At 38.0% G+C, this 13,429-nt stretch overlaps 1 protein-coding gene across 1 annotated transcript in view; it reads right to left on the reverse strand.

The window, feature by feature from the left end:
* Positions 1-3,722: 3,722 nt before the first annotated feature.
* LOC136031081 (uncharacterized) overlaps positions 3,723-13,429 on the reverse strand; it is a 57,364-nt gene continuing 47,657 nt past the window's right edge. Inside the window, exon 4 of the mRNA XM_065710355.1 lies at positions 3,723-4,063. Coding sequence (XP_065566427.1) covers positions 3,788-4,063 — 276 coding nt within the window. The 3' untranslated portion in view covers positions 3,723-3,787. The remainder of the gene's footprint in view (positions 4,064-13,429) is intronic.

The following is a 13,429-nucleotide window of genomic DNA, read 5'->3' on the forward strand; positions in this document are numbered from 1 at the left end:
ATGCTCTGTGCACTAAAGGCAATCCTCTTCTATTCTTCTTCGCTTGAGAGAATAGCTGGGCAAACTCAACTACGCTTCCAGAAACTCTGTCGTTTTCACGCTTGCAAACTTCTGCAAAAATTTCCATTTCGGATTGGAACGCTTGAACAGGCATATCTGTTATTGGGAATGCGGCACTGAAAGCTTGACAATGCAAAGCTCAAGGTTCACGAGGCAATCAAAGACAGGAAATACCAGCTCCTTTGTTTCTTCGAATGCTAGGAACAACTCTTCCCCTAACACTGCTAACATTTTCTTAAACTCAGTAGCATAAATATGGATAGCGACATCCGAAGCACTTCACTTGTCCTGTCGCCATCGGCGTATGTTCTAGGAAGCCGTCACTGACGATGGTATCGTCTCTGCTCTCCCTCCAACCAAGAGTAGAATTATTCGTCAGTCATGGAACAATCACCGTCCTCTTCTCTGCAAATTAATTGCTTGGCCATACTGACAGATGCTGTTACTTGACCAGCGAGTTCGCTCTCGTTGCTCATGGATTGTTTGATGACAGTCACCGTTGCTTTCATCAAGTTGCAGGAACTAACGATATTCAGTTCTACTGCTTGAAGTTCACGAAACTGGGCTTTTGGTCAAAAAAGTAATGCCCTCATGAACAACAGCTGTGTCCTGAATTCGAATCAAGTAATGGCACTAAGAAGCCTGTCGGACTTCGACTTGGTGTCTGTATCAAGGGTGTCTGAATTTGCTATTTCTCTCAGCAGTTCAGCAACTTCTGGCAGGAGACTCCAAAGCGCTTCAAGCAGCTCCGATCCTGCAGATCACCTTGTTTCTGACATTACCTTTAGATGAAGCTTGCCTTCAACTTCTTCTACAGCCTTGCGGTACAGATTGAAGCGTTTGGATCCCCCGGTGAGAAAATTATAGGTTTTCTGTAAGACACCAAACATGTTGTGGGTCAAAGAGCTTGATTCACAGATGCTCACTATAATCTCCTCTTTGTGGACGAGACACCTGAGGCATGGAACATTTCTCCTGAGCTTCTTGCAAATGTGAGCCAGTGCTCCCTCAAAACGGCCACTCATGTTGCTGGCAAAATCATAGCATTGAAATGCCAGTTTGACTTCATTGATACCAAGCTTCCTCATAACTTGCAGAATCTCTTCGAAAAGATCAACTCCTTTCTTCGACTCAGAATCAACGACGATGAATAAACACTTTTAGCGGCTCATTCGACATCAACCTATCGGACACCTACAGCTAAACATTCTCCGTGGCTGAAAGCCGGTGTTCCGTATGCAAACACTCCAAAGAAGTGAGCTTCATTAACTTTCGCTACGATTCTCTGAACCAGCTCTGTTCCGACAATGGCAATCAATTCGTTTTGACTACATCCCGACAGATAGCTGGTGACATGTGGCATGTTCTGCTTGCTCATCCATTGATTTATTTCAGCGTTATGCCCCGAAAGCAGATTAGCTAGCTTAACGTAGTTGCCCCCTTCATGATATTAGCCGCGAAATGCAAGACCTTGTTAACCTAGCGTGTTGATGATGTCGAGCAACATGCGTATGATGCGATGTCCTCTCTCCTTTTCTTTTTCTGACTCTATATCCTTTCTGAGTTTCTCCTTGTCAACTAAGTAGGGCAAAGGCTTGTGTCTCGCTACAAAAGAAATGAGATCACCAATAGAAGCTTTATGGCCATTTGATTGGAAATGAGTGACGAGCATTCCGGGGTTGACACCCTCGCTCTGCATCTTATACCTGTTTCTAGTTCTGGCAACGAAAGCCGCATCTTTGTTCCTGTATTCGCGTCTAGGTTCAGTTGGGAACAAGGAGCACGTAAAGCAATAGTTTCGACCGAATCAGTTCTAATCTTGTCACAAAGGGTATAGCCGTATAAGGATACACCTATCTTGACGTTTTAAAGCACCGTGCCAGTATCATTCATATCTACTCTTTTTTCATCCCCCCACTAAATTGCGTCTTATTCAGTCATCAAATTCTCATGTTCATGTGGATAGTTTGAATCGCGTCATTGTTCCCATTACCGTTCTCATTTTTTTTTAGCAAAATACCTTTTCACGATCATGGACCGAAGCCCCGAGACTTCTGGAATCTGGTAATAAATGACATCACATTTATCAGACGTTTCTTCCAAAGGCTGTAGACAATTTCCTATTACGCTGTTTCGTACATTAAAAACAAGAAAGAAATAACCGCGAAACAGTTCAGACCGATATTAACGAACACTTTGTGTGAATAGAAGCCATATGTAAACAGAAACAGACATGTTCTACTGGCAGCTGCTTAATGTCCAAAATAATTAATGCCTAAAATCTGTGTTTTTTCCTTACACATCTGAAAATCGCGCTAAAGAACCACATTAAAAGCACCAGACCGTAATCTCTATGCAGCTGTATATAAAAATAAGTTGTATATATGCATGTTTGTTTGTTTGTGGGTTTGCATTTGACGTCATTATAAGATGACACTACAGACCGGGACACCGGGACACAAATGACGACTGGGACACAGGGAATATAAATGACGACCGGGACACTCAAAGAGAAATTACAGACCGGGATACTGGAACACAAATGACGACCGGGACACAGGGAATATAAATGACGACCAGGACACAGGGACACAACTACGACGGGGATGCCGGGGGCACAGGGGGATATATAAATGACGACGGGGACACAGGAAATGTTCGAGTAGCAATCACCATCAACAAAGCTCAAGGGCAATCGTTAGAAAAATGCGGTATAGATCTGAATACGGATTGTTTTCCCATGGACAATTATTATGTTGCATGTTCAAGAGTTGGTAAACCTGACAATCTATTTATATGGACAGACAATGGGACAGCAAAGAATGTTGTATATTTGCATGTTTTACGTAGTTAAATATATATATATATATTCACATTAAATATATATATATATATATATATATATATATATATATATATATATATATTCACAGGTGGGACAGAGGGACACAACTACAATGGCGCGTAACTAATATGGCGTGTAAAGACTTACGCGCGCGGGGGGGATTGGGGGGGCGCGAAGCGCCACACCAACAGCTAGTAATAGATAATTTTATATGATCTTATACTGTGTTAGTGTGTCTTACATATGCATCTATGATCTTAAGCGCATCTTATAGTCTTATAGTAATAGCATGTGCATTCCCCTCCTCTACAGGCCACGGAGCCTTTGTGGGGATCAGTGTTCTGACTTTTCTGCGTGTTGTTTTGCTTGTATTTTGTTGGAGTATATCTTATTACAAATAAATTTATAAAGGAGGTTAAGTGGCTTCAAATGTAAAAAAGTGCTTTTTCCAGATTTGTACTGCTTCAAAAGAAAAGAAAAACGAAGAAGGACCAGTTTTTTTCAAAGATATGTAGTAAAGTCGTGATTTTGAGGGATATGGACCGAAACTCTTAAAAGTAGAACAGATGCTCATAGACATTCAAACATCCAAACACAAATATTTGCATTGGACTTTTAATACTTACGAGCAGAAGTGTAACCACCTTTGCAAATCTCTCCCCTGGTTTAGATCTCGTCTCAGTACCAAAATTGCAGCAACAGCTGCAACGTAGTAAAGAGCAAACCATAGAAGATAGTAACCAAAAGTTAGAAAGCGCTTTGAAAAAAAATCTTCATTTATATGTGATTCAGGAATGATAATTATTAAAGGTTCATCTTAACAGTAAGCTTTTATTGGAAAAAAAATCCATAAAAATGAATTGTAGAAATGGGTAAGGTAAACTAAACCTGTTCCGTAAGTGATGCAAGCTCAAATCTCTGTATATCCGTCCCCCCGTTTTGTATTTCTTTCAAAAGTGTTTCCATCTTTTGTCTTCTCGTCTCCTTTTTTTTCAAAATCTCACATACTGCTTCAATCTCACCAGCTATATCGTCAATGCCATCTTTATAAAGCTTCTGATCTTGTTGTTTCAGCTTCTTGATAAGTAAACGTTGAGCTGACAGAACATTTTCTTCGATTGCTATTTCTTCTTTTAGTTGTTCTTTGACTCTCAGAAGCTAAAAAAGAAGGAAAAAATTTGACATTTATTGCTAAGGCTTCATATATCGCTTTGGCAAATGTGCCTGATGGGTCAGAGCTGCGAAACAACACAAGTGACATTTTCTATCGGACTGAACTCGAGTCCTTTATATACAAAGCACAATTCCCATGCATTAATCTCTTACAGTTATAGCAACTATAGCATAAGTCTTTCTTATGGTTGCAAATAGCAAGGAGGTCTTTTTTTTCAGAGTGGTCTTACTGAGCAAAGAGAATCCATATCATAACTACAGCTATTGAAAAGGTTTTATTGAACAAATTTCACCAGTCCAGAAAGCAGTTAAGTCGGTAAAAATAGATTTTGCAACATCTCTCATTTTCCAGAGGTTTTATGCGTTGCAAACTATGGAAAGAAATAACAGTGATCGCAGATTTTAGCCCAAAACAAGTTTGGTTGGGACCTTACATCCCCTTCTGGTAATGATACTTACGATAAAAATAAGAGACCGTAGCGCAAAATCGATCAAAGGATCTGAAAAGGCAAAACTAGGACATTAACGGGTATTTTTGAAAATCCTTAGTAGAGATTGAGCAGCCCTGAAAAAGGGTAAAAAAGCTCATTTCCTCCAAAAGGCTCTAACAACTAACGGCCACAAGTCACCAGGCCAAGCAAAAGTGACAAGGGCCTCAGAACTAGAACCTTTTTTTCTTTTGATTGGCTTGAAACATGTAAGAAAATACACCCCCCCCACACACACAAAAAATATGGGCTTGGCTTAAGACAGTGCCCTAAAAAGAGCCAACAAACTGTTTTTCCCTCAAATAATGGAAATTTAAGACCACGACTCCCATACCAAGTGGAATATTCTCTTAAAAAAAAAAGAATTTAGGGTCCTAATCCCACCGAAATTATGACCCCAAAGACGAAAACATTTTTTAGAATGAAGCGAACCATTAAAACATCATTGCCCTGGTTAAAGGCAGCACGCATATTTGTTTGAAAAGGGGGGTATTAGAAGGCTAAGAAAGTGTCTTAAAACCTCTTTGTCGTTGACTTACAGTAGCCTACAACTTACTTACAACTTACTAAACACGTAGTATTTTCTCAATGGAAAATGAAAAAAAAAAATACTACATCTCCCAAAAAAGAGCGAAAAATCGGCATACGTTTTTAAAGAACTCGAACCTTTGCTCTCTACATTTCTTGGTGCAAAAAAAGGTATTTGAATCGTGAGGACATCACCTTGAAAATAAGTCAAATAACTTATCACCTTGAAAAAAAGGTATTTGAATCGTGAGGACATCACCTTGAAAATAAGTCAAATACTTTTATCCATGGATAGAAAATCATATTTGGAATGCCTTGGACCAAAAGAGCCTCAATAAAAATAAAATAAAACATTCGGTCGTCGTCAACTTTTTTCTGAACAGTTTGAAATTTAGGATCACAAGTCCCCGGCCAAATGGACCTAAGTTGGCATGAAAATTTTAGTTTTGAGGCACAAGCTGCATAAATTACAACCCGAAAAATAACTAAAAACTGTTTGTTTTATGTCTGATTTACACTGAAACTTTAAGGATCGTCTCCAGGGGTAAGTGACACCAGCTTTAACTCTGGAAGGGGGAGGGTCTTGCAATAGAGCGGAAAAAATCCAAAATCCTAATAGTCCCTGATCTTCATTAAACTTATAGCCGTGAGCCCCCAGACCAAGGGAAAAAATGATAAAAATCCAGGGGGCACGGTTACCCCAAAAGGGAGACTAAAAATAAGAACCAGATTTTTTTTAATCAGTCCAAAACTTACCTCACTATGTCCTTAGGCAAAAAGGACTCAAGTGAAAAAAAAGAACGAAAACATTGCCTCTACCACAAAAAAGGGGACGAAAAGGGCTCACCCTTCCCCAACGGCTCGAGACTTATTTTAAACAGCTTTGGAATTTTTTTGCGGTGAAAATGCAGAAGAAAACTGAAGAGAATAAGTACAAGAAACTGGGAACTCGAAATGCCGATACCTAATTGGGAGAAAACCATTGAAATAATTTATCCCTGGAACTTCCAGATAATTTGTTACTTTTTTTTTTACAGAAAACATTTTAATGAATGCAACTATGCTCCGTTCTTCCAAAACATGTATCCAACCACTTGCTCTGTGGAAATTCGTTCAAGATAAAAGATGAACTCCCATAAGTTAAGGTTTTCTATTCAGTGAGTTTCATTTATTTTCAATAGTGAAGGGTTATCAGCTTTGTGGATCCATGTACATACAATCGGTTTCAAAAGCCTATCTTCAGGACACTAATAGCTTGAAAATCGAATATCAGCACCCAAAGTGTCGGTTTAGTGGATATAAATTTCCCCCCTGTGATAAGTCTTTTGAAAACAAGAAGAACAAACAAATAACCCAGGTCAATGTGATATTGGGACCCCCCTTAAACCCCGAGTTCTTAATGATAAATTATGTACATCAATAATTGCAAATTGGTTGGTAGCATCCCGTTTTTCAGTTTTCTAATCAAATAGAAAACCATAGGTTAGCTATTTTTATTCTTTATTTGGACTCGTTAATTGTGTCACGTGAATTGAGATTCAACAACCACAACAAAATCCCGTCCAAAAAAATTCTTATTCATCCCAATATTTTAAAAAAGACGAAGGATACATCTGTTAACGCTATGAAAAATCTATCTAAGTTCTATGACAATGAAAATTTAGAAGTGGAAGCAAGAACCTTGTATGATATGTGGAAAAAGAAAAACTGTGGTGAGGTGGTGAAGCTCATAGATCTTTTTTCTGAATCTACATTTTCCTCTTCAATTATGAGAGCCCTTGTTACCTATCTGACTATCCCACCAACAACATGTACTGCAGAGAGATCCTTTAGCATCCTGAGGCGAACAAAAACGTGACTGAAAAGCACTATGAGTGAAGAACGCCTATCAAGTTTGTGCTTATTGAGTACTCACAGGTATAGGGTGCAGGAGCTCATTTGGAAGAGCTGGCTGTAGACAAATTTTCAGAACAGAAGCGAAATCTACCATTTACTTTTTCTGAAAAGTTTTATCTTTGCTCTTAAACGATCATATGAAAGTTTCTTTTCATGAGTTAATTACTTTTTTAAGATTTAGGTAAATCTTAAATCTGTTTTTTTATTAGCTCTTGTTTTTGATCTCTCCACTCTAAGCGTTTTCAAAGATTTCCGGTTTCCAACATTTTTGTTTCCCCCTCCAGCCCCCTATGTCCCCGGATCTCATTCGAATTGAAAATGGAGGATCTGAGACATAAGATCTTTCTATATATCAAATTTCATTAAGATCCGATCACCCAGTCGTAAGATAAAGATACCTCAATTTTCACATTTTCCAAGATTTTCGGTTTCCCCCTCCAAATCCCCCCAATGTCACCAGATATGGCGGGGATTTAAAATAAGAGCTCTGAAGCACAAGATCCTTCTAAATATCAAATTTCATTAAGATCTGATGACTCGTTCGTAAGTTGAAAATACGTCATTTTTTCTAATTTTTCCGAATCCCCCCCCCAACTCCCCCAAAGAGAGGCGGATCCGGTCCAATTATGTCAGTCACTAATCTTGGACTTGTGCTTATTCTCCCACCAAGTTTCATCCTAATCCCTCCACTCTAAGCGTTTTTCAAGATTTCCGGTTCTCCTCCCAGCTCCCTCCAATGACACTGGATTCGGTCGGGATTTAAAATAAGAAATCTGAGTTACGAGGTTCTTTTAAATATGAAATTTCATAAAGATCCTATTACTCCTTCATAAGTTAAAAATACCCCATTTTTCTAATTTTTCAGAATTAACCCCCCCCCCAACTCCCCAAAGAGAGAGGATCAGTCCCGGTTATGTCAATCACGTATCTAGGACTTGTGCTTATCTTTACCACCAAGTTTCATCCCAATCCCTCCACTTTAAGTGTTTTCCAAGATTTTTGGTTCCCCCTCCAACTCCCCCAATGTCACCAGATCCCGTCGCGATTTAAAAAAAGAGCTCTGAGGCACGATATCCTTCTAAATATCAAATTTCACTAAGAGCTGATCACCCGTTCGTAAGTTAAGATTAACTTATTTAATTTTTCCGAATTAGAATCCCTCCAATCCCCCACCCACCATATGGTCGAATCAGGGAAACGACAATTTATAATTTAATCTGGTCTGGTCCCTGATACGCCTGCCAAATTTCATTGTCCTAGCTCTATCACTAATCTACAATAACAAATACTATGTGTCAACAATATGGACAAATTTCACAGCTTGCAGCCCTTTTCCCAGGGACTGTGGGGGTATTCCCAACGGCATATTTATTGGAGATATTGGAAATTTCAACTATGCTGAACGAAATTTTTATCGAGCGACCTTTTGGGGAAGGGAGCCTGTGAGAGGAGGTAGTTGCCTTCCAGTGTATTTAGTCACCTGAAAACGGTACTAGAACTTTTAATTTCCATTCGAACGAGCTCTCTCCCGGCATTCTAGGACCACTGGTTCAATACGATGACCCCTGGGAGTAACAAAGAAAAAAACGTATCCGTGATGTTTCTCTGGCAAAATATACTAAATTCCGCAATTTTGCAGATGGGAGCAAGAAACCTCTGCGGTAGAGTTTTCTGATACGCTGAGTCTGATGGTGTAATTTTCGTTAGGATTCCTCGAGTTTTAACGGGTTTCCCCCTTTCGCAGATCTGACAAATTTTCTCGGGCTCATAACTTTTGATGGATAACACAAAACTTAATGAGTCTTATATATTTAGAATCAGCATAATACTCCATTTTTTTTATGAATCTATTGTTACCAAAAATTCCATCTTTTAGAGTTTCAGTTACAATTGGACCGAGTCGCGCAGTCGCACGAACTGCTTGACCAGGGTTGACTTGACAATAGTCAAGTCAAATGTAATTAACTACTGTAGTTCGGGTCTAATTCATAAAAATAGAGCGACAAATTTAGCAGTAAAACCTGAAGTTTATTCGATTGCCTCAACTAGGTTTCACTAATGTGACTGCTTGCTTTTAAAATGGTCAGCATTTGCGTCATCTTTGACGTCAAACTACGTCTATTTTTGGGTCATTGTACCAGATGCCCTAATGCTGAAATGGCTATTACCATTAATATTGGTGGTTTATATTTAATAGAGGATACATTTGACAATCAATGAAGTTGCCCTTTTAGTATCGGTACTAAGTTTGATACTTAGGTTCGATACTTAGGAACTGATATTAATTTCCTGGACTACTATTACTTTTATAACAACACTTTTGTGGTAATAAAAAAAAAACAAAAAAACAAGTTTTCTCGAATTAAAGTCAAGAGCAACATTAAACCTTAAAACGAACAGACAAAATTTCGTATGTAAGGGGGGCTGTTCCCTCCTCAGACCCCTCTTTTTCCACTAAAGTCTACATTTTTGTAATTAAATTTTTTTTTTTATCCAAATCCAATCAAATCCAAACCAAATCCACCTAAATTTATCCAAATTTAAACCAAGTCCATTTTTTTTAAAACATAAATACATCTTTCTTTTTGGGGGGGGGGTATATTATGTAGTAATTATTAGATGATTATTCGGGGGGAGAGTAGATGAACTATTCGTGTGGAGATGTTTCAGCGGGGGGGGGGCGGTTTCAAGATATTATTTGAAAAACCAACAGATATTAAGAGATTAATTAAAAAACTAAAGTAAGGAGTAGCATTAAAACTTAAGGCACCAGTTCACGAAAATGAAGGAAGACAAAAATTTTACTATGTTAATGACACAAGACATATTTTTCAAAATCCATGGAATATGTTTCAGCATGCATGTCCAATTGACACTTTTATTTCGTTTTATCAGTCGCAGTAAAAGCAGTATCAAAGTCATTTCTCTTTGTAGAAACAATTTTGGAATGAAAGTAGTAAGCTTTTAAGCAACTCAGTTCCAGTGAGTTGCCTGAAAAATCAGATGGTCAGATTTTCATTAGGATCACTTCGTTTTTGAGGATGATTCCCCCTTTTCCGAAAATCGGGCAAATTTTGTCAGGCGGATAGCTTTTGATGGGTAACAATAAACTTGATGAAGTTTACATAATTAGGATCAGCATAAAACGGCAAGTTTTGGATATGTCTATTGTTTTCAAAATTCTTTAGTTAGATTTGTGGTTCCTAATGGAGCGAGTCGTTCCTTACTTATAGTTTGCTGCCAAGAACTGATTGCTAATTGTGCTGGGTAAATATATGTTTCATGAAAGCTTCGCTTTAGACACGATTGACTTAACCCATTGCGATTTTACTAGGCTTAGATGCATCTTTTACAAATAGTGGAAACAAATTGTAAGCTGACCAAACTAGCAATTTCGGCAAATAACATACCCGACCCGTACCGTTATTTTCCCATCAAATACGTTTTACTTACACTCTAAACAAAAATTACAGTATTTACAGCATTGATGGTGCGACAGGGAAAAAAACTAGGTCTGGATCTGAGAAGAAACCTAGATCCGGCTGTAGACAGCTGGTAATTACAAGTGCTCGTTTACCGACTAGTATAAAGCAAATCCATCAAAATCTAGGAGATTTGTGTAGTAAATATTAGGGAATCAATGAATAATTTCCTTTTTTCGATTAAAAACAAAATCACGATACATATTTTAGAATATTTCTCCCAATATGCTGAGATAAAAAAATAAATTCTGAAAGAACCAATAGTACCTTATCATGCAAGTTTCACCAAGCCCAAATCTTTACTGAAATTAAACTCGCATCACTATATCTGAGTTTCATGCATGCTTTTCCATTCTTTTGGTCATTCCAATGTTTGACTTTTTCTATGGGTTATAGTTATTCTACTTTATTTAAGCATTACGTGCATATTCTGTTTTTAATTTAGCCTCGTTCTCCTTTTTCCGTGGAGAGCAAGTTTTTTTTTCAGGAAATTTTATGCTAGTAGGCGATATTATCTACTAAGTAGAACTTGGAATTTAAATAAGCGGGAAGAGGAGAGCTAAATTAATAGAAGCTTTGGGCATCCAGGGTATCTGCAATGTCTCAGAAACGGCTAGAAGAAAGAAGGAGGCGGGAAGGAAACTAGAAATTTGATGTTGGGGAGACTGGGCGCAATATGTTTTGCTTCCTATAAAGCCAGATGTTTTTGTACAATAAACCTTTATTGGACTTGAACCTCTTCACTTTTAAGGACAGTGAGGCTAGTTTTGCTGATCTGTTTTTTGAGACTTTGCTAGTATAGCTCATTATTATAAATTACAAACCACATTTTTTTGAACATCTTTGTAGAAAATATTAAACGCCTAATATCTAATATTATAATATATATTACTAGTAATATTATTGAGTAACCTACTCTGTAGAGTACTCAACAGGCTGTAGCCAGAGCGGTTCCTGGGACGGGTGGTGCCCGGAGAAACATTAATTATAGGGCCCCCTACCGACTCAAATATAAGCAAATCAGGCCAAATCTAAATAAGCAATTGGATCAAAGTGGGCAATCCCCCAGCCCCCAGCTATGGCCTCCTGGGCAACTGACCCAGTTGCCCCCCTCCATAGGAACGGTTCTGACTGTAGCTAAGAGATTGCTCAAATTTGATTAAACAGTTGCTTTTTTAATGACAAGCACTGAGTAACTGTAAACCTTAATATACTATTCCTCTAAAATCGTAAGAAAGTAGCGGTCTTTCTTGGTCGATGAACCCGAGCAACAAAAGCTTGCTTGTCGTACTATTTACATAGGACAACAAATAAACACTCTGTATTTTAGTTCTGCCCTTTTTAAGCAGTGTTTCTTTTCAATCTAAAAACTGGAACGGGTAGCCTGACCGGTTAATGACTGTACTATACGGCTTTGTGTTTAATGACATGAGAGTTAAAAAAAAACAAGTTTTTTTCCGAACGATGGTAAAGACAGGACTACCATCTAATGAAATATCTAATGGGGATATCTGTTCAAATAGAAGAATTTTGTGCTTTTGTCCTTTTAAAAAAGTCAATTTTTAAAAATAACAAGATTACAACCAACCAACTGAGCTATGTATAAAAAATAACAAGTATAAGTTAACTTTATTAATAACAATATAATTACTAGTGACACGATTATGCTGTCAATGAGCATCATGGTAATTTGGTATTGTTTCTTAATACATAGTAATAAACACCAAGAACAACGAAAGTTAAGTAACGCAATTCGCAATTCACGATTATGCTGTCAATGAGCATTATGGTAATTTGGTATTGTTTCTTAATACATAGTAATAAACACCAAGAACAACGAAAGTTAAGTAACGCAATTCGGAGGTCACAAAATTTGAGTATGATGAACACAGACTAGTTACATATGATGCCACTGAGCGCCGTGGAAGTGTGACATTGTTTTATAATTGAGCCTACAGATTCCGTTTCCAAATATTACACAGCAAAAAAGCCTTGTTCTAATGGGCAAAACAACAATTGTGGGTTGTTTATTCACAGTTCGTTACCCTGAAATCCTTTGGCTTATAATCCGTCTTCGCAGGAAGGAAGTATATGTCTAACCATAAAAAAAAAATGCAGAATACTATAGCAGTAAGGTACAACAAAGTCGAAATTGTGGCTTATCTTGATAGAAACTATTCCATCCAATTCGACCCTCAACTGGAGGTTTGCAAGAACACCTGTCGTATTTTCCTCCTCCAAGCCCCCTAATAAGCTACACAAATAAGGAACAAACGCTATTATATCAAATTAGATTATAAAAGAAGTGGTTCTGTTAGTACAGTGTTCGACTACAAAATAAAGTTTCTTGCGTTCGAATCCTATTTAGGTTTTTTTTCAATCAAGGTTTTCTACCTTCTATACGATCATTTTAAAGTAATTTCACTGTTTTTGTAAATGTGATGCACTCATTTTTCAACGCATGTCCAAGGAAGGTATTTGGTCAAGCATTTTGAGTCAAAAGAGAATAGGGGTCATCCAGTTCATGGTTTGCAACGACATTCTGAGTAGATCACTAAATCCAAACCCCAACGGATGGCGCAATTTTATCAATATCATATGAGGAGGGGTCAAAGTTGGAGCCAAATCAAGTGAAAATGACAGAGAAAACTGAAAAACTAGCCGTATAGCAATAAAAAAGGTAAAGATATACTAAAGAAGACTGACCTGTTTCACTTGATACTTGAATTATGCAAGTTTATTCTACTTTTGAAAACATTTCTGGAGAAACTAAATTTCAGCTGGGAGGGGGAGGGAAGCTGGGGCCTGGAGGGAAACCGGGGTGTCGGAGGGGAAGTTGCCTCATCCGCCCCATAGCAAATTAGGCCCACCCCTTGCCACTTAGTGGTTGGAGAAGTGTAGGCTTGTGGTTCTGGAACCACCTAAAGTTGTTTATTAAAGGAAGGATTGCTTATTGT

This window comes from Artemia franciscana, chromosome 1 (genome assembly GCF_032884065.1).
Source record: "Artemia franciscana chromosome 1, ASM3288406v1, whole genome shotgun sequence".
NCBI classification, from domain to species: domain Eukaryota; kingdom Metazoa; phylum Arthropoda; class Branchiopoda; order Anostraca; family Artemiidae; genus Artemia; species Artemia franciscana.